The sequence below is a fragment of the Amblyraja radiata genome, chromosome 4 (genome assembly GCF_010909765.2).
Source record: "Amblyraja radiata isolate CabotCenter1 chromosome 4, sAmbRad1.1.pri, whole genome shotgun sequence".
Classification (NCBI taxonomy): Eukaryota; Metazoa; Chordata; class Chondrichthyes; order Rajiformes; family Rajidae; genus Amblyraja; species Amblyraja radiata.
In genome coordinates this window covers 24,156,283-24,183,153 of record NC_045959.1, presented here as the reverse complement: position 1 = coordinate 24,183,153, position 26,871 = coordinate 24,156,283, and the positions used below count along the sequence as shown (strand labels likewise).

General features: G+C 43.9%; 2 protein-coding genes across 3 annotated transcripts in view; one reads left to right on the top strand and one right to left on the bottom strand.

Annotated features, from left to right (window-relative positions):
- Nucleotides 1–3,165, bottom strand: part of anxa13 (annexin A13) — a 35,968-nt gene extending 32,803 nt beyond the window's left edge. The window contains exon 1 of the mRNA XM_033019078.1: nt 2,938–3,165. Within this exon, the coding sequence (XP_032874969.1) occupies nt 2,938–2,952 (15 nt within the window). The 5' untranslated portion in view covers nt 2,953–3,165. The remainder of the gene's footprint in view (nt 1–2,937) is intronic.
- A 14,342-nt stretch (nt 3,166–17,507) lies between these two features.
- fam91a1 (family with sequence similarity 91 member A1) overlaps nt 17,508–26,871 on the top strand; it is a 60,197-nt gene continuing 50,833 nt past the window's right edge. Inside the window, exon 1 of one of the 2 annotated variants that reach the window (XM_033019076.1) lies at nt 17,508–17,776. In XM_033019076.1, coding sequence (XP_032874967.1) covers nt 17,705–17,776 — 72 coding nt within the window. In that variant the 5' untranslated portion in view covers nt 17,508–17,704. The remainder of the gene's footprint in view (nt 17,777–26,871) is intronic. The other variant, XM_033019077.1, reaches the window with a different exon arrangement.

Here is a 26,871-nt window from a genome sequence, read left to right as displayed (position 1 = left end):
CGGGTGCAGCAGCATCTATGGAGCCAAGGAAATAGGCAACGTTTCGGGCCAAAACCCTTCTTCAGATTGATGGGGGGGGGGGGGGGGGAAGAAAGGAAAAAGGAGGAGGAGGAGCCTGAGGGCTGAGGAAGGGGAGGAGACAGCAAGGGCTAACAAAATTGGGAGAATTCAATGTTCATGCCCGCAGGATGCAGACTCCCCAAGCGGAATATGAAGTGCTGTTCCTCCAGAAGACCTGGTTGGTTTTTGATATTGTAAATTATGGAGTTAAGGCATGTAAACAGTATCAAGCAAGTTATCAAATGTGATGTGACTAAATGCCAGGGCTGGATAGTGAGGCCTATTGCTGGTGATTATGGCATGAACAATCACTGGATTGATATGCCTTGAACCTGTTCTAACATTCATTTAGCTAAGAGGTTCTCAAATTTTCCTCTAAGCACATCCTCTTCCAAATTATCCATCACACATCACACCAACATTCTATACTTTAATCCCTTAAATTGTAGCATTTTATTATTGATTAATAATCATTGGGTCTGTTTGTCACTTGTGAAAACATTTTGCTTCTTATTTGGATTCCTTATCTAGGATTATTCACCTTTGACTACGTTGACTGTGCTCTGTAAATGCAAGCTGTTGTTGTTCTTGAGTCACAGGGAGCAAGTTATTTATAGCTTCCTTCTTTCCTCTACTCATTGCCGTCATACTGCCACCCTTTGATGACCATGGCTCTCTATCAGCACCCAAAAGAAGGAGTGTGGCTTCCTCCATGATCTCCTGGTGCCAAAGTCTAACTTGGATAAGGATGTAAAGTCACCCCGGCCACTCCCTCTTCTCCCCTCTCTCATCAGGCTAGAGGTACAGAAGTTTGAAACCGCATTGCATCAGATTCAAGAACAATTTCTTCCCTGCTGTTATTATGCAACTGAACTGTTCCCTCACGGGCTGGAGAATAATCCTGACCTCCCATCTACCTTATTGGTGACCCTTAGTCTATCTTTAATGGGACTTCACTGGGCTTTATTTTGCACTAAACTTTCTACACTTTATCTTATATCTGTCCACTGTAGATGGCTTGATTGCAATCATGCATAGCCTTTTCGCTGACTGTATAGCATGCAACAAAAAGCTTTTCACTGTACCTCGGTATATATGATAATAAACTAAACTATACGGCCATTTGTATGGGTTTATGAAAACAGCTCAGGATGGGTGAAATGATTGTCACAGCTTCTTCTCGGGGAATACCTCGGAAATAGACAATAGACAATAGGTGCAGGAGTAGGCCATTCGGCCCTTCGAGCCAGCACCGCCATTCAATGTGATCATGGCTGATCATCCCCAATCAGTACCCCGTTCCTGCCTTCTCTCCATATCCCCTGACTCCGCTATTTTTTAAGTGCCCTATCTAGCTCTCTCTTAAAAGCATCCAGAGAACCTGCCTCCACCGCCCTCTGAGGCAGAGAATTCCACAGACTGGTTTATGTCCACTCTGGTCTGTCTCATTTATTGTCACTTTCAGGAGGTGTTAACCTGTAGGGAACAGGAAAACCGTGGAGATAATAGTGGGACACAACGTGCTGGAGTAACTCAGTGGGGCTGGAGAACATGGATAGTTGATGCTTCAGGTCATGACCTACGAGATAAAAGTGGGGGTTGATGTTGTCATCAAAAGATCATAAGTGATAGAAGAACTAGGCCATTTGGCCCATCGAGTCTAATCCACCGTTCAATCAAGGCTGATCTATCTCTCCCTCCTAAGCCCATTCTCCTGCCTTCTGCCCATAACCTCTGACACCCGTACTAATCAAGAATTGATCTATCTCTGCCTTAAATATATACAGACTGCCTCCGCAGCCTTCTGTGGCAAAGAATTCCACAGATTCACCACCCTCAGACAAAAGTCATCTACTACCTACAGGATGCAGTGGAGCAACTCACTCAGATTCCTTAGATAGCACTTTTCAGACATACCACTGGAAGGACAACAGCAGAAAAAGCATGGGGATAGCAACATCTGATGATTGCCTTCCAAACTACACAGCTTCCTGCTTGGAAACATATTGCCATTCCAACACTGTAGCTGGGCTAAAATCATGGTATCTCTCTCTTTGATACCTTTGTCATATACCAACACCTCAAGGACTGTAGTGGTTCAAGATGGGAGCTCACCACTACCTTCTCCATGACAACTAAGGAGGGAACGGTAAATGCTAGCTAAGTCTACAAAGCCCATATCCCTTGAATGAATACTTTTTTTAAAGAAACATGAAGAGATATGTTGACTCAGTACATCCAAGTACTGTTGGACACCAAATGGCTCCATCCCAAAAGTTTGCCTATCCAGTCTCTCTCCAGACGCTGTCTGATCTGCTGAATCCATCCAGTACTTTGTTTTATGCGGCTGTAGTTCAGCATTTGTAGTTTCCAGCAACTTGTGCCTCAATTCAAATCAGGTTTATTGCCACATACACATGTACGGTGAGGTGCAGATACAATGAAAATCTTGCTTGCAACAGTATCACAGGCACATCCGCTCAGACAACACAAGAACATAAGTCAAATATAAATGACACATATACGTTCTGCAAGACAGTAAAGAAAAAGCCTGGAAACAAAAAAAAAGGCAACAGTGCAAAACATAATTAGAAAAACAACTCCATGGTAATGCAAGAAGAGACGGAAGTGTCCCATTGCCAATTAATCCACTCCAATGACAGTTAACTCATGAAATTTATTAAGAGGTTAACCAACATTGAGAATCAATAAAACCTTCTAAAACAAGCTTTATGGAATATTTCATAGAAATCTTTTGCAACTTGGTTCGGATCATTTTCAGGGGACAATCACTTGAGCAGATTTCAGAGTCAGGAAATTCAGACACAGTATCCATTTGAGTGAGTTTTGTCAAAGTCCAGTTGCATTTTTACTTACGTGAGTGTTGCCCATTTCGCCTCTGTTGGGTCTGCCTTCTGCAGCTCACTGAGCTGAGAGAAATGTGTGGTTCAATTTTTATATAAGCTGCAATAAAACCAATCCTTCCAAGCGACTGGGCGTGACTTCACCGTATATGGCTTGAAGTACAGGGATAAAAAGCTTAATGTACTCCCTGACACGTCACCTTGACACCAAGATGCGTAAGTACAAAGAGGCAGAGTTTAGATTATTCATACAAGTTTTGAAAAGTAAATAAAACATTGCTTCATTTGTTTGGCACGGACTTGTAGGGCCGAGATGGCCTGTTTCCGTGCTGTAATTGTTATATTCTTATATTATATTCATTTGTAGAGCAACAAAATAGGTTCCTGGGCTTTTCCTGGGCAGGGGGCAATGGCACTTTGCACCAAATCCCAATCATATATTGTTCTGTGCTTGATGATCTGAATTGGTTCATGTCCAGCAAAGTCTGAATTCCTAAGCACCTTGTTTCCAAATCCCTCAGTGGGCTCAATCCTCCTTATCTCTGTGATCTCTTCCAATTCTGCAATCCGTGATGTTCTTCCAATTCCAGCAACTTGTGCAATCCTGAATTTAAACTCTCCATTGCAGCTGTCAGCAGCCTGGACCCCGACAATCTCTAACTTCACTAACAAGTATGAATTAGTGTCAATGTTTGCTAACACTTCTGTGAAGCATCCTGGCCATGTACACACAGGTTTTGGTGTTGTTAAATGTGTGTAGAAAGCCCAGTAAGGTCATTGAAATATTTAAATTCAATGTCAATTAACCCTACAAAACCCTCAATGTGTCACCAAAGTGTTTTTTCACTGATATGAGGGGGATACAAAGTTTGCCTGAGTTTGATTATATGTATCTCCAGACCCTTTCAAAGTAAAGCACATACGATAGTGTAAGTCTGAAATAAAACATGAAATGCTGGAAATCCCCACGAGGTCAGTCAGCATTTAGAGTGAGTCATAGAGTGATACAGTGTGGATACAGGCCCTTCGGCCCAACTTGACCACACCGGCCAACATGTCCCAGCTACACTAGTCCCCCACCTGCTTGCATTTGGTCCATATCCCTCAAAACCTGTCCTATCCATGTACCTGTCCATGTACCTGTCTAACTGTTTTTTAAACATTGGGATAGTCCCAGCCCAACTACCTCCTCTGGCAGCTTGTTCCATACACCCTTTTGTGTGAAAAGGTTGCCCCTCAGATTCCTATTAAATCTTTTCCCCTTTTTCTTGAACCCATGTCCTATGGTCTGCGATTCCCCTACTCTGGGCAAGAGATTCTGTGCATCTACCTGATTTATTCCTCTCATAAGATCACCCCTCATCCTCCTGCGCTCCAAGGAATAGAGACCCAGCCTACTCAACCTCTCCCTATAGCTCAGACCCTCGAGTCCTGGCAACATCATCGTAAATCTTCTCTGAACCCTTTCAAGCGTGACAATATCTTTCCTATAACATGGCGCCCAGAACTGAACACAATACTCTAAATGCGGTCTCACCAACGTCTTGTACAACTGTAACATGACCTCCCAACTTCTATACTCAATACTGGCTGATGAAGGCCAATGTGCCAAAAGCCTTTTTGACCACCTTAAATATAGCCAATCTACATACGACTCGACCTTCAAGGAACCATGCACCTGCACTCCTAGATCCCTGTGCAGAGATAAACAAGTTAACCTATTAAGTCAAAGGTCTTGAGAACCAAAGATAGACACAAAAAGCTGGAATATCGCAGCAGGTTAGAAAGCATCTCTGGTGAAAAAGAATAGGTGATGTTTCAGGTCTATGTTATCCCCTTTGCATCCTACGCAAAGGGGTGATTTTAACAGAAGCCAATTAACCTACCAACTTGCATGTCTTTGGAATGTGAGAGGAAACTGGAGCACCTGGAGAAAACCCATGTGGTCACAGAGTGAACACTCCGCACACACAGTAACCATATAGTAATGCCCCTGTCCCACTTAGAAAACCTGAACGGAAACCTCTGGATACTTTGTGCCCCACCCAAGATCTCCGTGCGGTTCCCGGAGGTTTTTGTCAGTCTCCCTACCTGCTTCCACTACCTGCAACCTCCGGCAACCACCTGCAACCTTCGGGAACCGCACGAAAACCTTGGGTGGGGCGCAAAGTCTCCAGAGATTTCCGTTCAGGTTTCCTAAGTGGGACAGGGGCATAAGGATCAAACACAGTTCTCTTGGTGCTGTGAGGAAGCAGCTCTACCACTGTACCATTGTGTAGACATAATTCTTTTTCTTCTTTCCCTTTTCTTTGTTTTCTTTCCCACAGGGTTGAAAATACCTTGCTCCCATTCTGATTTTGAGTTCCAAGCTGATTGAATATGGCCAACGTGGAAACCCCAAGCTCGTCCAAAAATGGTGCAGGAGATGCTCATCTGGGTGGGCAGGCAGGCAAGTGGGTAGTTTGTGAAGTGGTTGGCTCCTTCTGCTGCTTATGCAGGACATCTGCTTGCTTTCAACAAGTCAATTTGGGGTCCTTAATACCATTCAAATGCTCTTTCTCCACTTTGAGCAGTCCAGGACCAGAGATGCCCAGATGTCAGCAGGGGTGTTGCATTTCCTCAGAGGATTTGAATATTTCCCCCTGTCAACCTGGTTACCTCCAACCGTGACATAGTTCATACTGAATCAGCTAAGCTAATATTTGTTTACTTGCCTTCAGTAAAGGAACCGGTTCAATATGCACTGTTTGGCAAATAATAAGACGGTGGTAAAAGGGTCAGCTCTGCAGATTTCTACCTCCATTCCTTTCACAATTAAGTCTTGTTAACCAAACTCAAAAAAGCACAAAGGTATATCCAATTTTGTAAAATACTTCCTATTTCCCTTCTTGGTAGATTAAATGCTATAAAGAAGATCTTCCTTCCGCAACTTTTATACTTATTCCAATCAATACCGATATATCACCCTAAAAGCTTTTTCAAAAAAAATTGACTCTATTGTTACTAACTTCATTTGGGACTACAAAACCCACCGAATACACAAAAGACATTTGTGCAAATCCAAAGAAAATGGAGGATTAGCTCTACCTAACTTTCTCTTTTACTACTGGGCAACTAATATTAAATATATAACTTTCTGGTTGGACGACATGTAAATTGGTTAAAAATGGAGAGGGTAGATTGTTTGCCTTTTTGTATAGTCCCGATTCTCCTATCTCCAATACATCTGAATAAGTCAACGTATGAGCAAAACCCGATAATACATGATACTTTCTGTATCTGGAAACAGCTGAAACTCAGTCTTAAATTGAGAAACATGTCTCTCCTTCTTCCCATTGCAAATAATCCCTCTTTTAAACCGTCTACTTTAGATGTGGTGTTTGCTCAATGGAAGAATCAAGGAATCAATACTGTGGGAGACTTCTATCAGAAGGGGACTCTCCTCTTTTCAAGAACTGCAGGAGAAATATGATTTGAATGCCAATAATTTGTTTTGATATCTCCAACTTCGAGATTACGTGAAAACATATACACAAGATTGATCTCTTATGGGTCCTGATATATTAGATGACTGTTTGAATAGACATGCCGATACAAGCAAGTTGATATCTTACATTTATAATAGCCGTCTAAATATTGACACTCCACCTTCTGAGATTTACAGGCGAGCATGGGAGGACAAGCTGGGTCAACCCATTTCGAAAGATATATGGGATGAAAGCCCTCAATACATACATTACTGAGAAAAACATTTTTTACACAGAGAGTGGTGAATCTCTGGAATTCTCTGCCACAGAATGTAGTTGAAGCCAGTTCATTGGCTATATTTAAGAGGGAGTTAGATGTGGTCCTTGTGGCTAAAGGGATCAGGGGGTATGGAGAGAAGGCAGGTACAGGATACTGAGTTGGGTAATCAGCCATGATCATATTGAATGGCGGTGCAGGCTCGAAGGGCCGAATGGCCTACTCCTGCACCTATTTTCTATGTTTCTATGTTCTTTAAATGCCAGGCATTGCCTGATACAATTTAAAGTATTGCATAGGTTATACTACTCAAAGACCAAATTGAACAAGATCTTCCCAACTGTTTCTCCTCTTTGTGATAAATGTCACTTTCATAAGCCACCCTAACTCATACTTTTGTATCCTGTATACAAATACAAAACTTCTGGACGGAAATATTCAATATTATTTCTAAAACACTTAAAAATCCATTGGAGCCACATTCAAAACTAATAATATTAAGAATGTCAGAGGGCTGCGCTTATCTAACGATATTTCAAAGATGCTTCCTTGTCTACGGTATAATAACTCCGAAAAAACTTATACTTAAATTCTGGAAAAGGATAATAACAGTCCCCACAGTGAAGATGTGGATGCAGAAATGACCGAGACACTACATCTAGAAAAAATAAGGTTCGTCTTGACTGACAAACCAGATCAATTTTCAAAAATATGGTCTCCTTTTATTGAATTTCTTCAACAACATAATGGTTGAACACAAACTCAAAACCAATGGTAGGGTTGGGTGAGCGGGCGTACAGATGGGTAATTGGATATATCTCCGCTTCTTTTTCACCTTTTCTAGTTCTGTTTTGTTTTCCTTGCTTTTATTTTCCTTTTCTTCTTTCTTTTCTTTTTTCCCTTTTTTTTTTCCCTATATAGTTTATAAAATGTTAAAACTGAAGCTGTACGAAAATTGTATAACTGCTATGTCGATCTTTTTTTTTGTACAATTGCTTCTAACAAAAATAAAAAATAATAAAAATGGAAAAAAAATCACAAAGGGCCACAAAGCAATTCTGAAATAAAACAGATAATGCTGGAAGAACTCAGCAGGTCAAGAAGCATTTGTGGAGGAAACCCCCCCCCCCAAAATGTTTCAGATCTGAGATCCACTCCCCTTGTGATTACTGAGAAAGAGAGAAAACAAGTCACTAAGCAGTAGAGAACTTAGGCTATATTTTTCTCCCTTTCTCAGTTCTGTTGCAGAGTCTTAGATCTGCAACATTAACTGTTTCCTTCTCTACGTATGCCGCTTGATCTGCTGAGTTTTTCCAGAATTTCTGTTTTAAAATTACAGATTTCCAGCATTTGCCTTTTTAATAAAATATATATTCTTGAAACATTTCCAATGTTTGCACAATGCTTTGGCTTCTCAGTCGCACTCCACATCATCAAGGAGAAAACAAAACCCATGCTCCAATACTGATGACCGTTGAACTGCCAGAACAGACAAAGTCACACCATATATGAGTACAACAGGTACAAAATAGCAAGAATATAGTGTTACTACTACAAAGAAAGTGTACATCCGTTCCACCCACAATCCACATCACCAAAATCACCATGCCCTTTATCCTGCATTCCATAAGACTGAAACATTTAGCCAACCCTTAAGCACTGTTAAAAGCAGATTCATAAATTGTTCGATAAACACTGTGGAGTCCAAGATGTCCAAAATGAGGAAAGTCTGGGTGCTTGCCCATAAATAATCAATTATGGTCATAAGGCCATCAGGAATAGGAGTAGAATTAGGCCATTTGGCCCATCTAGTCTTCTCCGCCATTCAATCATGGCTGATTTATCTCTCCCTCCTAACCGCATTCTCCTGCCTTCTCACGATAACCTCTGACACATGTCAACACCTTGTATCAACTCATTAGTTACCCAAGTGTCAACCTACAATAGAATGTCTTGCAATTCTAGAGCATCTTTTGCAATCACGGATGTCCAGCGCACCTTAGCCAATGAAATGTTGTAACAGGAAACCAGGCAACAAAATAGTGCCCTCGCAAAAATCAAGGTGATATTGACCAGGCCGACAGTGATGTGGGGAGAGGAACAAATATTGGCTTGACAGCAGCAATAAATCTTTTGCTTTTACTTCAATATAATTTTAACACAAGCAAAAAAATAATTGTAGAAGCAAGGAACCGCAGATGCTGGTTTGCAAAAGACGGACATTAAATGCTAAAGTAACTCAGCAGGTTTGGCAGCATCTCTGGAGAACATCAATAGGTGACGTTTTGGATCAGAACCCTTCTTAATTGTAATTCTCCAAGCTGTGTTATAAACTGTGGGTGTCCTAAGTTTTATTATTTAATGCTATTGAATCCTTGTTATGATCAGTTCAGATCAGTTTAATTTAGAGATCAGCGCGGAAACAGGCCCTTCGGCCCATCGGATCCGCGCCGACCAGCAATCCCCGCCGACTAGGAACAATTTTTTTTTTCATTTACCAAGCTAATTAACCTACAAACCTGTACGTCTTTGGAGTTGTGATTTATTTTAAGAATGTGTATATGTCAGATATGCACTCTCTTTCGTAACAAGTTCCACATTCACCACTATATGGGTAAATGAATTTCCACAAAATTCCCTTTTGGATTTATTAATGAGCACCTCAAATTATATGGCTTTTGTTTTGCTCTTCCTGAAATGCTGGTGCAAGAATTAATATGGCTGCCTCACAATTCCGGGGATCTGGGTTCAATCTTGATCTTGAATGCAGAATGCGTGTCGTCTGATTAATTCTTCTAGTGATGGTATGATTTCTCCCACATCCCAAAAATGTGCTATTAGTTTAATTGGCCAAATATATTTACCCTTAAGCAAAAACCGAGCTGCTAGAGGAACTCAGCAAGTCAGGCAGCATCTGTGATTGAAATCGGGTCTCAACGTTTCACATTGAGACCCTTCATCTGTGGTCATCTCTCCCCAGAGATGCCACCTGATCCACTGAGTTCCTACAGCAGCTCATTTTTGCCGTGGTTTATAACTTCTGCAGCCTCGGTAGTATAGTGGTTCGTATCCCCGCCTGTTTGGGCAGTGGGCAGGTGCGATAGACCTGCACGGGAAGGTAGACGCTCCCGCCCCCATGAGTCTCGGGCAGATGGGGCCCGTCAGCCTGGGAAGGCAGTCCATCTAGGAGAGGGAAAACTCTGATTTAAAACCTCCACTGCCTTGTGGCCATATCCAGTCATAGAAAAGGCTCCAGGAGTAAACCTCAATAAAATCCGGAGTTGGAGCCCGTAAGGCTGTTCGCCATTGTGTACAACCTCGCTCTGGCAGCTCCTGTGACGGCGCTGGTGCCAAACTGTAACGGTCCTGCTGTTCCTTTGGATCGATCAGCGACGTGGAGAGGGGGGACGTGCTGCATGGGCAACAGCCTGTCCTCACTATGACATCGCCCAGGCTTGCATCCGACCACACATCACCTGCAAACTAGGATGCATCACCCATGGTCAGTCATGACCGAGAAGGGCCTACTACTAGTCTTTTGTGCCTCTATATTACTCCTAATGTAGGAAAGTGACGAAAAAATAATCAGAGCTGTTGATAGACGTGTGAGAGTGAATACGTTGTACGGGACATGGAAATGTGTAAAGGGAATGGAACTGATGGGATCCCTCTGCTGGGCACCAGCATTGATCTAAGGGACAGAATCAAGTTCAAGTGAGTTTATTGTCATGTGTCCCTGTATAGGACAATGAAATTCTTGCTTTGCTTAAGCACACAGAAAATAGTAGGCATTTACTACAAAACAGATAAATGTGTCCATATACCATGATATAAATATGTACACACATGAATAAATAAACTGATAAAGTGCAAATAGCAGAAAGTGGTTATTAATAATCAGAGTTTTGTCCGAGCCAGGTTTAATAGCCTGATGGCTGTGGGGAAGTAGCTATTCCTGAACCTGGTTGTTGCAGTCTTCAGGCTCCTGTACCTTCTACCTGAAGGTAGCAGGGAGATGAGTGTGTGGCCAGGATGGTGTGGGTCTTTGATGATACTGCCAGCCTTTTTGAGGCAGCGACTGCGATAAATCCCCTCGATGGAAGGAAGGTCAGAGCCGATGATGGACTGGGCAGTGTTTACTACTTTTTGTAGTCTTTTCCTCTCCAGGGCGCTCAAATTGCCGAACAAAACCACGATGCAACCGGTCAGCATGCTCTCTACTGTGCACCTGTAGAAGTTAGAGAGAGTCTTCCTTGACAAACCGACTCTCCGTAATCTTCTCAGGAAGTAGAGGCGCTGATGAGCTTTTTTGATCTGGACTACACGTTTCCCACCCTGCCCCCTGTAAAGACTCCATCCCCTACTCCCAATTCCTCCGCCTACGCCGCATCTGCTCCCAGGATGAGACGTTCCACACCAGGGCATCGGAAATGTCCTCGTTCTTCAGGGAACGGGGATTCCCCTCCGCCACCATAGATGAGGCTCGCACCAGGGTCTCATCCATACCCCGCAACACTGCTCTCTCTCCCCATCCCCGCACTCGCAACAAGGGCAGAGTCCCCCTAGTCCTCACCTTTCACCCCACCAGCCGGCAAATACAACAAATAATCCTCCGCCATTTCCGCCACCTCCAACGTGACCCCACCACTCGCCACATCTTCCCATCTCCCCCTATGTCTGCCTTCCGCAAAGACCGCTCCCTCCCGCAACTCCCTTGTCAATTCTTCCCTTCCCTCCCGTACCACCCCCTCCCCGGGCACTTTCCGTTGCAACCGCAAGAAATGCAACACCTGTCCCTTCACCTCCCCCCTCGACTCCATTCAAGGACCCAAGCAGTCGTTCCAGGTGCGACAAAGGTTCACCTGCATCTCCTCCAACCTCATCTACTGCATCCGCTGCTCTAGATGTCAGCTGATTTACATCGGTGAGACTAAGCGGAGGTTGGGCGATCGTTTCGCCGAACACCTCCGCTCAGTCCGCAATAACCTACCTGAACTCCCGGTGGCTCAGCACTTCAACTCCCCCTCCCATTCCCAATCCGACCTCTCTGTCCTGGGTCTCCTCCATTGCCAGAGTGAGCAACACCGGAAATTGGAGGAACAGCACCTCATATTCCGCCTGGGTTGCTTGCGTCCGGATGGCATGAACGTTGAATTCTCCCAGTTTTGCTAGCCCTTGCTGTCTCCTCCCCTTCCTTAACCCTCGAGCTGTCTCCTCCCATCCCCCCGCCCTCGGGCCCCTCCTCCTCCCTTTTTCCTTCCTTCTCCCCCCCACCCCCCATCAGTCTGAAGAAGGGTTTTGGCCCGAAACGTCGCCTATTTCCTTCGCTCCATAGATGCTGCTGCACCCGCTGAGTTTCTCCAGCATTTTTGTGTACCTTCGATCTTCCAGCATCTGCAGTTCCTTCTTGAGAGCTTTTTTGATAATTGCGTTAGTGTTCTCGGACCAGGAAAGATCTTCAGAGATGTGCACGCCCAGGAATTTGAAGTTCTTGACCCTTTCAAGCATCGACCCGTTGATATAAATGGGGCTGTGGGTCCCCATCCTACCCCTTCCAAAGTCCACAATCAGTTCCTTGGTTTTGCTGGTGTTGAGGGCCAGGTTATTGTGCTGGCACCATATGGACAGTTGCTCGATCTCTCTTCTGTACTGTGACTCATCCCCATCAGTGATACGTCCCACAACAGTGGTGTCGTCAGCGAACTTGATGATGGAGTTCGCACTGTGGTTGGCTACGCAGTCATGGGTATAGAGTGAGTACAGCAGGGGGCTGAGCACGCAGCCTTGAGGTGCTCCCGTGCTGATTGTTATCGAGGCTGACACATTTCCACCAATACGAACAGACTGTGGTCTGTGGATGAGGAAGTCGAGGATCCAGTTGCAGAGGGATGCGCAGAGACCCAGTTCTGCGAGTTTGGTAACCAGTTTGGAGGGGATGATTGTGTTGAATGCCGAGCTGTAATCGATGAATAACAGCCTGACATATGAGTTTTTGTTGTCCAAGTGGTCCAGTGCGGAGTGGAGGGCCAGCGAGATCGCATCCACCGTTGATCTGTTGTGGCGGTAAGCGAACTGCAGTGGGTCCAGGTTTTTGTCGAGGTAGGAGTTGATTTGCTCCATGATCAGCCTCTCAAAGCACTTCATCACCACCGGCGTTAGTGCCACTGGTCTCATTGCCTCATTGGGTATTGTTATCGCAAATAGATTAACCTTAAGTCCTTCCTGATAAGTGAATGCTCTTGGCTGAGTCATGCAAGTTCACACCCCATTCATGATTCATGTCTGCAGAGATAAGTTGCTAAATCATTTATAATGTTGCAAGTCATCGGCTTTCTGAAATACTACCACTTTGTGCAAGGTATTCTGTGAGAATGGGTGAGAAAAGAAATAAAGCTCCAAATGGCTAAAGATTGTAAAATAACAATTTGCAGCAGTGTGGAACAGCAACGTTGCAAGTAAGAAGGGAGTGCAAAGTATTACTCAAATATAAGGTGGAGTTAAAAATATGATAAGCATCATCTTAAAACGGCAGTGTTCCAGAGTCAGCTTTTTACCAAACATGACCACCAGTAGTTCTGGCAAAAGTCATTAACCTGAGACATTAAATCTGTTTCTCTCCCCACTGAAGTTGCCTGACTTGTTGAGTATTGCCAGCATTTTTGCAGGATTTCAGAATTCCAGCACCTGCAGCTTCTTATTTTTGGATTGATTATTAATCATAGGTAGACACAAAATGGTGGAATCTCAGTGGGACAGGCTCTGGAGAGAAGGAATGGGTGACGTTTCTCGACCCGAAACGTTGAAGAAGGGTCGAGACCCTTCTTCACGATTATTAATCATGCTTTATTAAAATTTGTAATTGAGATTCTGTGTTAATCATCTCAATTTCCATTTACATACCTTGGGTCTTGTGAATTATTGTTATAAAAATATGATTCTGAGTCAAATAAAAATAAATCAGGTATATACATAGAAACATAGAAAATAGGTGCAGGAGTAGGCTATTCGGCCCTTCGAGCCTGCACCACCATTCAATATGATATAGAACTAACTGTTTCAAAGAGGCTAACTGTTTAAAAATTATAAGGTGACACAATGGTACAGGTAGTATAGCCGCTGTCTCATTGTGTCAGCGACCCAGGTTCAATACTGATCTCCAATGCAGTCTATGTGGAGTTTGCACATTCTCTTTATGGCCATGTGGGAGTTTCCCTGCATGCTCCTATTTTCTTCCACATCCCAAAGATGTGCAATGTGATAGGTTAATTGGCCCCTGTAACTTGCCCCTGTAAATGATAAAATCTGTGGGAGATAATAAAAATGTAGGTAGAATAGGCTACACAGGAATGATATTACTACATAAATCACTGTGCATTTGATGGATTAATTAATTAATCTCCTTTAATGTTGCAATGAAATATTAAATATTATCACCTACATCTCTGATGTATAATCACTTTAGATCCACTTTTCAAATGTCCAAGCTGCTAGATTTTGCAGTTTGGGGATAATTTTGGAAAGTATACTTGCCTTCTTTTGGACATTCTGAAATAGAACATACAATACTGCAGATGCTTGTTTTTACCAGATAGACACAAAGAGCCGAGTAACTCAGTGGGCGAGACAGCATCTCTGGAGAAAAAGGATGGGTGACATTTCGGGTCAAAACCCTTCTTCAGACTGGATTCCAACCCGAATCGTCATCCATCCTTGTCCTCCACAGATGCTGCCTGACCTGCTGAGTTACTCCAGCACTTTGTGTCTACCTTTAGTATAAACCAGCATCTGCAGTTTCCTTCTACATATAAAACAGTGCAGCATTGGAACAGGCCCTAAGGCCCTTAATATCTGTGTCAAAACATGATGCCATATTAAACTAATTCCTTCTACCTACATGCCATCCTTATCACTCCATATTCATAGGCCTATCTAAGAGCCGCTTTTTGTTTAAAATTTAAACATTTAATTCAGAAGACGCAAGGTAGATCGTCATCTATTGGACTTAATTTCCTGTGAACTGATGGGCTTGTTGATCCAATAGAGAGGATCACTTTGAAGTCTGCCACATTTCTGTGTGTCTGGAATCTGCCAGCAGGCATCATTCTCTAGTATCTCAGTGAACCAGCAACATATAGTGTTTCATCGTCACTGTTACTGATGCCAGCATTTTGTTCCAGACTTATTTAGTTAATTGAATTTGAATCCTCCAGTTGCCATGGTGTATTTTGAAATTGATTCTGGATTTTTGTTCAGACCTCTGGAAAAGAAAGAGATGGAGAGACAAACAAAGAGAGATGGAAAGATAAAGGTCAAAGAGAAAGAATAAAAGTATACGAGAGAGAGAGAGAGAGAGAGAGAGAGAGAAGGAGAGAGGAGAGAGATAGAGATGATAGAGAGAGCGAGCTATCGCGAGAGATATAGAGCGATAGAGTCGCGATCTTCTCCGCTCGCTCTCTCGCTCTCCTTCTAGCTACTCCTCTCGCTCGCTCTCTCTCTCGCGCTCTAGCTCTCGCTCTCGCGCTCTCTCTCTCCCTCTCTCTCTCCTCCCTCCCTCCCCTCCCTCCCTCCTCGCCTACCTCCCTCCCTCCCGTCCCTCCCTCCCTCATACTCCCTCCCTCCCGCCCGAAAGAGACAGACAGACAGACAGACAGACAGACAGACAGACAGACAGACAGACAGACCTTGTGTAGCAACCTGAATACTTTTGGAAGTACCTACTGATTTTGGAAGAATGTCCGAAATTATTTTATCAGTCCATTGAAAAATCACTCTGTTCCTGCAGCCCCTTGAGTAACCTCATTTGTTTTATACAGTGTCGTTGTTTTATTTTCTGACCTTTCAATCCTACCAGCATTAGGAAATGTGTAACTGAGTAAAATAATTTATTGATTTCCAACAATACACACAGAAACCAGGAATGTTTGCTTGACATGAGGTCGCTTTGTTATCTGTATAATAATGTCATTTCTCCTATCAACACTGTGCAGTCAGTACCAGTTCACAGTTGCACTGACTAATGATTTCCATTACACGCAGTTGTACAATGTTTGGAGACCTTTTCACAAAATTAGACTATATTTGTCCTTTTCAATTATGTGAGTAGTGTTGGATGAAGGGAGAGTGACAGGAGCTGCATGTGGATGGAGTACAAATGAGGACATTTAGGCTAAATGGTTGCTTTGGTTTAGATTCTATATAATTTACTGATTCTATGGGTAGGCCATTCAGAACAGAGATGAGGAAGTACTTTTTCACCCAGAGAGTTGTGAATCTGTGGAATTCTCTGCCTCAGAAGGCAGTGGAGGCCGATTCTCTGGATGCTTTCAAGAGAGAGTTAGATAGAGCCCTTAAAGATAGGGATATGGGGAGAAGGCAGGAACGGGGTACTGATTGTGGATGATCAGCCATGATCAGTGAATGGCGGTGCTGGCTCGAAGGGCCGAATGGCCTACTCCTCCACTTATTGTCTATATTTAAATTAATTTTCCATCTCCCTTACGTTTGCTGACCAATCTTAACGACCACTCTGTTTACAATTCCCATCTGGTTTGGAAATGCTCACACTGATTCACCTCTCTATCTCTTTGAGATTCTGCAGTCACAAAACCCTCTGAGAACTAAGTCTAGCCTCTCGTGTGTCCCCTATTTGTATCCCCTGCATTCTTAGCTCTGCAATTCACCTTTCGCTCCACCTCAAGACTCTCCCCTTAATTAATCTTCTATATTACTGTTCCTTTTTTTGGTCCAGTTATAGATTTTGTCTCATAATGCACACATGAAGCACCTAAGGATGTATTACTGATAACTAAATGCAAGTTCAGTCTTCTTTGCAAGAAATGGATCACCTTGTGAAATAAATTGCCTCACTGGAAATAATTAGCAAGAGAATCAGAAGAGAGACTAGACTAAGTGGGATCCGTTGGGTCCCAGTCACACGAGAGGCCTGGTCCCCAACGCAACCCATTTCCCAACGCAATATTCCAACACTCACCTGTTCCCACAACGCAACCCGTTCCCCCAACGCAATATTCCGCCGCTCACCCATAGCCCCTAACTGTGTAGGCGCGGCTCATTTCCCCTCATCCCCCAGTTCTCCCTCCCCCTCCTCTTCATGTGTGTGAGGGGAGGGAAGGGGGGTGTGGGGGGGAGGGGTCGTGGGGAGTGTGTGGGCGGGGGAGGGGTGTGTGTGGGTGGGGGGGTTGTGGGGAGGCTGGGGGTTGTAGGGGAGCGGGTGTGGGGGCGGGGAGGGGTTGTAGGGGAGGGGCTGTGTGGATGGGGTGGGGTTTGTGGGGGAAGGGGTTGTAGGGGGCGGGGGGGTGTGGGCAGGGGGGAGGAGGAAAAACTTTTTCACACAGAGAGTTGTGAATTTGTGGAATTCTCTGCCTCAGAAGGCAGTGGAGGCTGATTCACTGGATCATTCTAAAGAGTTAAATAGAGCTGTTAGGGATATGGGGTGAAAGCAGGAACGGGGCACTGATTGTGGATGATCAGCCGTGATCACATTGGATGGCGGTGCTGTCTCAAAGGGCCGAATGTCCCACTCCTGCACCTGTTGTCCATGTATCTTTGGTGCCTTCCCACAGTGGGAAACTTTGATTCTGCTGTGTGGGGATGTTTTATATCAAATTCGATAGTGTGTTGTGTTGTTTATTTTTATTGTATGGCTGTATGGGAATTTCATTTCACTGTGCCATCTGGCACATGTGATGAATAAATGTATCTTGTATCTTGTATCTTGTATCTATGAACAGAGCATTGGTCCTTGCATCCAGCATCACCTACCTGGGCAAAGAGTGTCCCTGGACCTCGGTGCGCACGCGCGGGTTGTCGGGCCGGCGCATGCGCAGGCCGGCGGGCGGGCGGGCGGCGATGGTGGCGTCGTGGTGCCGGTGAGCGGAGGGGACGGGACGGGACGGGCAGCGGAACACAACACAACACAACACCGCGCCCTGTGGATTACAGCGCGAGTAATTACCGCCATGGATTGACGAGCGCTCGGAGGATCAGAGGCGGGGGCAGCTATCGGGCCGCTCGCCATGAATATCGACGTGGAGTTTCACATCCGCCAGAACTACCCGTGGGCCAAGCTACCGGGCAACGTCAAGCAGGTGAGGCGAGGCGAGGCGAGGCGCCCCGACCCGGCCCGGGCCTGCGCTCCATGGCGCCTGACACATCCCCCCCACCCCCCCGTCCCCGTGAGAGCTTCAGCACCAGACGCGCAGGAACTGCCGTCAATGTGTGGACTTGACAACCTGCACACAGCAAGTGTCCGGGGAGGAGTCAGGTTGCCTGTCAGTGCCGAACAAGAGCTCAGGAAAGGGGCCAGAAGGATGATTTTACATAGATGCTGCTGCACCCGCTGAGTTTCTCCAGCATTTTTGTGTACCTTCGATCTTCCAGCATCTGCAGTTCCTTCTTGAACACAGAAGGATGATCGTTGTGTTATGTGAGCTGGAGTTATAGTGAGAGGTTGGATAAACTGGGACTTTATCCATTTGAGCATACGAGGCCGAGAGATTATGTCATTGAGGGGCATGGGTATGGTGAATACTCACAATGTTTTTCCCCAGGGTAGTGGGTTCTAAAACTAGAGGGGGGGGGAGAGGGGTAATGTTTTCACTCTGCGTGTAATCTGTATCATAGAAACATAGAAAATAGGTGCAGTAGGCCATTTGGCCCTTCGAGCCTGCACCGCCATTCAATATGATCATGGCTGATCATCCAACTCAGTATCCCGTACCTGCCTCCTCTCCATACCCCCTGATCCCTTTAGCCACAAGGGCCACATCTAACTCCCTCTTAAATATAGCCAATGAACTGGCCTCAACTACCTTCTGTGGCAGAGAATTCCACAGATTCACCACTCTCTGTGTGAAAAAAGTTTTTCTCATCTCGGTCCTAAAAGACTCCCCCCTTGTCCTTAAACTGTGACCCCTTGTTCTGGACTTCCCCAACATCGGAAATGAGCTGTTAGAGGAAGCTAAAGAAGTGGATATAATTACTAAATTCAAACGATATGCGGACTAATATATGAGTAGGAAGAGATTGGAGAGCTATAAGTAAATGCTGGCTAATTGGACTGTTTGTCAACTTTACTGTTTGTCAACTTGGTTGGCAAAGGTAAGATTAGCTGAAGGGCTGTTTCCAGGCAGTATTGGTCTATGATTCTCTAACTTTAGGAGGAGCCCGGGTGCCTTTTTGCACTCGGCAGGAGATCAGGACGTGTTGTGTTGCCTATATGCACATAGCAGGGGCAAGGGTGCCTGTCAGTGCGTGGCAATAAACCAGGAGAAGTCTGTGTGTTGTGCATGGCAAGAGCCCAAATGGAGTGTCGATGTCTGCACACGGCAAGAGCCCAGGAGGAGCTTGGGGTCCTGTCTGCACAGAGTACGAGCTATATCCATGATAAGGGCCCAGGAGAAGCATGAGTACCTGTCTGCAACAGTCCAAGGGAAGTCAAGGTTCCCCTGAGCATAGCGAGAGCCCAGTAGCAGCCAGGATGACTGTTGCATGTAAGGCCCGAAGGACCAGCGTGCCAATTGGTGCAAGGCAACAGCCCAGAAAGAGCCAGGGTGCCCATTAGTGCACGACAAGGGGCCAGGGAAGCCAGGATGCCTGTTTATGCAGAGCAAGAGCCCACTGGTACAGCGTAACTGTTAAAAACCAGCTTGTCCTTTTCTGGCAACATTGTGTTCAGTTCTGGGCACCATGTTATAGGAAAGGTGTCAAGCTGGAAAAGGTACCGAGAAGATTTACGAGGATGTTGCCAGGATTTGAGTGTATGAGCTCTAGGGAGAGGCTGAGTTGGCTGGGACTCTACTGGAGTGCAGGGGGATGAGGGGTGATCTGAGAGAGGTGTATAAAATCATGAGAGGAATAGATCGGATAGATACACAGAGTCTCTTGCCCAGAATAGGGAAACCAAGGAATAGAGAATGTAGGTTTAAAGTGAAGAGAAAAAGATTTAATAGGTATTTGAGTGGTAACTTCTTCAGACAAAGGGTGGTGGGTGTATGGAACGAGCTGCCAGAGGAGGTAGTTGAGGCTAGGGACTATCACATCGTTTAAGAAACAGTTAGGTACATGGATAGGACAGGTCTGGAGGGATATGGGCCAAACACAGGTAGGTGTGACTGGTATAGCTGGGACATGTTGGCTGGTTGGGCCTGTTTTCAAGCTGTATGACGATGAAGATGCCAGAAGCAGTTGGCCAGACCACTTTTGCACAGCAAGATACCAAGAGGACCTGCCAGTTCATCTATGCATAAAGATCCCATCAATCAGTTTATGCACCACAAAATCTTAGAAGCAGCAATCATCCCAGGGTTTCCAGCTAATTTCTGCACAGTGTGATCCCACAGGCATCACTTTTTTGTGGTACCTTTTGAGAAAAACACACTAAATTATTTAAATATGTTATAAAGCAGAGCTGTTCCATTAGATTAAACTTTTCGATTTTTTTTAACTGGGTAAAGCTATTGATTTAATTAACTAGCCTATTACCCGTTATCCCGTGAGTATAGCGTGCATACATAAAGTTTGATCTGTGGACTGCTCTAAATTTAGAATGGATAATAAATAATAAATAAACCACAGTGGTGAGTCTATGTAATTCTCTGCCTCAGAGGGCGGTAGAGGCAGGTTCTCTGGATGCTTTCAAGAGAGAGCTAGATAGGGCTCTTAAAAATAGCGGATGCAGGGGATATGGGGAGAAGGCAGGAACGGGGTACTGATTGGGGATGATCAGCCATGATCACATTGAATGGCGGTGCTGGCTCGAAGGGCCGAATGGCCTACTCCTGCAGCTATTGTCTAATAAATAAAGAATGAAGAAATCTAGGCATCCCATGGAATGAAGAGCGAATGTCTTTAGTGTATATCAGCATGAGAAGCTGATGAAGTATTGGTAAAAGTCAGTGATGCATCACAGAAACAGACCCTTCTTCCCACCTGGTCTGTGCTGACCAACCACTCATTAAAAATAATTTATTATAATTTACAACACAATCCTCCGAAATTTCCACCACCTCCAACGGGAGCCACATTTTCTCATTTCCACACCATTCTGCCTTCCCGCAGAGACCATTCGACCCGCAACTCTCTGGTTAACTCATCCCTTCCCACCCAAACCACTCCCTCCCTAGGTACCTTCCCCTGCTACTGCAGAAGATGCAACACCTGTCGCTTTTCCTCCTCCCTCGACTGTCCAGGGACCCCGACAGTCCTTTCAGGTTAGGCAGAGGTTCACTTGCACCTCGTCCAACCTCATCTACTGTATCCGTTGTTCAAGATGTGGACTCTTATACATCGGCGAGACCAAATGCAGATTGGGCGATCGTTTCACAGAACACCTTCGCTCACCCCGCGTGATCCAACCTGATCTCCCGGTTGATGGACACTTTAATTCTCCTTCCCATTACTACGCAGACCTTTCTGACCTCGGTCTCTTCCATTGTCAGAGTGAGGCTAAACGTAAATTGGAGGAACAGCATCTCATACATCGCATGGGCAGCTTGCAGCCCAGTAATATGAATATTGATTTCTCTCACTTCAGGTAACCCTGGCATTCCCTCTCTCTCTATCCCTCCCCACCCAAGTCGCACCAGCTTCTCATTTTTATCCGACAAACAGCTTACAATGGTCTGTTTCCTTTATCATCGTTACTTTTTTGCATATCTTTCATTCATTGTTCTTTATCTCTCCACATCACCATCTATATCTCTAGTTTCTCTTATCCCTAACCAGTCTGAAGAAGGGTCGCAACCCAAAACGTCACGCATTCCTTCTCTCCAGAGATGCTGCCTGTCCCGCTGAGTTACTCCAGCTTTTTCAAAGATTCAAAGATCAGTTTATTGTCACATGTACCAATTAAGGTACAGTGAAGCAAAAAGTAACAAGGCACACAACTACATAAAAGTTAACATAAACATTCACCACAGTGGATTCCCACATTCCTCACTGTGATGGAAGGCAATGAAGTCCAATCTGCTTCCTCCTTATTCTCCCGCGGTCGGGGCAGTCGAACCATCCACAGTCGGGGCGATCGAAGTTCCCGCAGCCGGCGGTCAAAGCCCCCCGCGTCGGAGCGGTCGAAGCTCCTGCGGCTGGAGGTCCCGAAGTTGCTCACTAACCAGGGACTGCGAGCTCCACGATGTTAAAGTCCGCAAGCTCCCGCGGTTGGAGCTTCGAGGTCGATCCCCGACAAGGATCGGGAGCTCCACGATGGTAAGTCCGCAAACTCCCGAAGTCGGTCTCCAGCAAAGGCCGCTAACTCCTCTATGTTAGCCGTAGTGTGGGCAGAGATTCGATACTGAAAATAAATTGCACCTCTGCCGAGGTAAGAGATTAAAAAAAAGTTTCCCCAACAAAACGTTTTCTCGTTTATACTAATACTATATTACATTAATCCTATTATTAATTACATTTTTTAAATTCTTACTTTGCTCATAGGAGCCCCAATGGCCTAATGCATAGAATTTGAGTACACTTCTGTCTCCCAATGGATTGGTTCATTATTTCATTTTTTCATTAGAATCAAATATTTCCAGCATTTTCTGGTTCTTTCTAATTTCTAGCATGCACTTTATTGCCTCTGAATATATTTTCATTTGTATTTGTTGTGTTTTTGTAATTTAAAAAAAGTTATTGGAGAAGTAAGAAGGATACCATGAATATTTGTGGTTATTGTGCAGTACTTTGTATTGCAGTATTTTTGAGCCAAGATTGGAATGGAAAGTTAAGATAGAACAAGATGTACAGAATGGAATTACCATTCAGATGCGATGTTAATTGCTTGCTTTCTTTGAAAGAAAAATTATATTTTGAAGAGTAAATATTTGTGTTATTGTGTTGAGTATTATTCATGTGCTGTCCTGGGGCGATTGTTACAAGTTCAACAGAGCTATTTTAAAGAACGGGGGTTCTCCAATAATTGATTTCATAATCAACAGCAATAATACATTTCTGGCTCTTATCGCTGTTAGCGGAAATTTCCTCTGTACAAATTGACTACTGCAAATCCACATTTGTAACAACTGCAGTTGTACAGTATTTCAGTGGCTTCTTAGGAGCATCCTGAAGTCATTAACATTTTCTTTCAGCCTTGTGCTGGCCAGAATATCTGTTAGGAAATTCTTCACAATTGAGAAGTATCTTGGCAAGGAAATTGATTCAAATATATTTCCGATTCCTAGTTCTGGAATATTTTTCCAGTGAAAGTGATTAAAAAAAAAAAAAAAATGTGGTTATGGAATTTCCATTTTATCATGCATTTTAAATGGCTAATTCAGAAGTATGAACACTTTCATAAGTTGACTTATGAACTCGAGAGCAGGCTCAGGTAAAAATTCACAGTTGAGATTTCTGTTTGCGAAGAGCTTCATAATACAGGTTTTGATGTCTTTATTGTACTTATGTATAACAAAGACAAGCTAGTATTTTATGACAAACCCATTTGGCACGGACATTTAAAGTTGTATTTTTCCAGTTCTATGGCCTTTACAAATTCAATGACACATAGTATGATCAACCCCAGCGATTGTGCTCATTTTTGCATTTCTGTATTTTTGTTTCAACAATTTTCAATGTTACTAAATAGGAAGGAGCTGACCTTTTGCATATCAGGAGGATTAAGTTTCATTTTTGCATTAGTACCAAGAAGTTCATCTACCTCCTACTCAAAACGGGTATTTGGATGCAATTCCTGCTGGATTGTCTGACACCACCATAATATGACGAATTTCAAAGATACATTGAGGAGCACCTCCATATAAGCTCCATAATGCAGTTGCACTTCACTTCTACTTCCGGTACAAAAAAAACATCTTATGGTTGAATTATAAATAACCAGAATTGTGTGTGTTCATGGTAACTTGCCTGCTGTAACTTGCTCAAACACTTTTTTAGTTTCACAGATGAGATATTTTCCCAAACCAGAAGCAAGTATCTGGGTGTCTGTTAGGGGTATGTAGAGAGTGCTTGGTTACAAAAGGCCAGTTTTTAAAACCATGTCTTTAGCAAGAGGCAGCAACAGAATATGGCAGCCTTATTTCTGGTGAGCAGGACCATACATCTCTAGCGCTCAAGCAACAAGTGTTATCAACAAGTGATCATCATGAGGCAGAGGCAGGCCAAGGAAACTAGCATGATTGAGACCCTTCTGAAGAATATTTCTGGTTGACCATTGAAAACATCCTGTGATCACTGTTTTACAATTCCTTTTTGCAGATTGTATTGTGGAGCAGGTTAACTAAAAGCTGACATAATTTAACAGGAATTTGTACACCATCCACTCAAAGCATGGTGTGGTATTTTCACTGAACTGTTTGTCACATATTAAAAGCCCAATTCTTGAAGTGGGTGGGTTGTTTAGCACAATGAGCTCTCCAAACTTTCCCTCTCATGGGCTTACTTTGAGCTGTGGTTTTTGGAAATTGCAGCTCTGCTTATGCCAGAATGTAGTGACTCGGTGCTGCTCCAGAATGAGAATCTATCGTACTCATCATGTACAGTATGATTTGACCAGATAACAAGCAGAACAAGCATTTCACTATATCTCTGTACATGTGACAATAAATAAGCTAACTAACCAATTACCGGGATGCAGTTTGGGGCAGACTTGCCAATGCTATTAGTGAAGTAGTCTCGTGAGATCCTCTAATTGGATTACAATCCAAAATATTGCATTTCAGATGGAGCAGCATTTTCTGAAGTTTTATGCTTAAATCTACCAATCCCACAACCTTCTGATTGGGGTGAGAGTGCAAATTCATCTAACATACTATTTCCCTGATACTGTCTGATGAAGTGTTTCTCACAGCATCTGAATGGCAATCTGCAACTTCCAACACGTAAACTCGTAACATTTCTAACCTCAGCCCAATCCCCAATTCCTCAATAACTGACTGGTATCTGATCTTGCATTAATTCATTGTTTGCTACTTGTTAACTTATTAATTTTATAGTTGTGTCTGCTGTATTCTTAATTTATTGTTTTATTATATGCAGTGCTTTATGAATTTATTAATTCCCTGCTGCGTTGCTTCATTTATTGATCTGGCATGCTGGTTATGAATTTATTAATTCTGCTCTGCTAGCTTATTTATTTGTTGGTGTGCCTGCAATGTCATTAAGTTGATTTATGATTGCTTTCCCCGTTAATCTTATGAGTTGTTGCTGTGCCTGGTGCTCCATGAATTTGTTAGCTCACTGTTATTTGCTGCTCTGTAAATTTAATGCCCTGTCCATTGCTGAATTATTCGACTTGTTCCTGATGCATTTATTTATGCCTTTATCATTGGCCCTTCCACCATTTAATTTATTGATTTGTTGATGCACTTTCTGCAGTATGAGTTAATTGATTTGTATTATAACTTTTTTTTGTGTAGTTCATTGCTGCCCACTTTTCCATTTAATTCAGTGGTGTCTGCTACTCTTAAATTTGGTGTTCTTAAAAAATGTTTACCAGTACAGTAGCCTGCTCTTCATCCATCTGCTGAACTTCTTGGTTCCTGATTTATGATAAGGGGTGAGGAGTAAATATTAGCCAGGACTGAAGAGAAAAATATCCATGATTCATAGTGACTTGGTTATATGGACTCAGAACTGGCTTACTGAAAGAAGACAGAGGATTATGGTGGAAGGGTGTTATTCAGGCTGGAGGACTGTGACCAGTGGAGTACATGAAATATATAAAGTTATGATTGTATGTGTCGATAGGGGTCTGTGCTGGGACATTGCTTGTTGTAATATATATAAATTACTTGGATGCAACTGTAGATGGTTAGTATGGTTTTACAGATGACATCAAGATTGCTAGAATCATGGACTGTGAGGAAGGCTGCCAAAGTAAACCTATGTAGATCAGTTACATAAATGGCATATGGAGTTTAATCTGAGCAAGTGTGAGGTTTTGCACTAAGGCTATGGGTGAATGGTGGAATATTGCGTTGCGGGAAAGGGTGACGTTGGGGGAACGGGTGAATGGTGGATTATTGCTTTGGGGCCAGGGCCTAACGGGTCCCACTTGGTCTAGTCCACTATAAAAATCAGGTAGCCACATTTGGAGTGTTGTGTTCAGTTCTGGTTGCCCCTTTATCGGAATGATGTGGTGGCTTTGGAGAGGGTGCATCAAAGATATACCAGAATGATGCATGGATTAGAGGGTATAAGATATGAGGAGAGTTCGGACAAACTTGGATTTTCTCTGAAATGCAGGTTGCCAGGAGACCCAATAAGAAGTATATAAAGTTATGATTATATGTGTAGATAGGGTAGGCAGTCAGAACATTTTTCCCAGACTGGAAATATCAAAAGCTAGAGGGCATAGCATTGAAAGCAGATGTACTGGATACGTTTTCTTTCACAGAGGGTGGATTGTGGAACATGCTGCCATGGATGGTGGTGGAGAGTGAAATTATAGTGGCATTGAAGAGGCTTTTAAATCAGTATGTGAATATATAGAGAGTGGAGAGTTGTGGATAATGTGCAGGCAAATGAGATTAGTTTATCTTGGCATCGTATTCAGACAGATTTGTTCCTGTTACTGTGCTATGCTGTTCAATGTTCTTCCTTTGAAATTATGCTGCAGGTGTTTTGCATCTATTTAATACCAGACTAAGTGGGACCTGTTGGGTCCCATGTTCACACGGGAGGGCTGGTCCCCGAACGCAATATTCCACGTCTCCACCAATTCCAATATTGGTGGCCAGTGGGGGGGGGGGTGGGGGGGGGGGGGGGGGGGGGTGGCTTTTTGGAGTGCTAGTATGGGTGTAGTGGGCCAAAGGGACTAGTTTCCAGAGGGCTAGTATGGACATTGTAGGCGAATGAATTCTTGGGCTGGCAGCTCAGTCACTGAGGCTTGGTGGGCTGGCAGCTCAGGGCTGTTTGGCTGGCAGCTCACTCACGGCTATTCCTTGAAATTCCTATCCTGACAGGGTGCAGGCCACCAAATTGCCAAACAACTCATTGCATTGTCAGGTGGGACTAAGGGAAAAAAGTTGTTCGGCACGGACTTGTAGGGCTGAGATGGCCTGTTTCCGTGCTGTAATTGTTATATGGTTATATGGTTAATAAATCATTTATTGCAAGGACATTGCAGACTCACAATTCACAGCTGAGAATGACAGTCATGGCCTCTCCCTTGCGATCTTGCACACAGTGACTGACACATCCAGGCATCCGGGGTTTTATAGTCCTGCCTCGC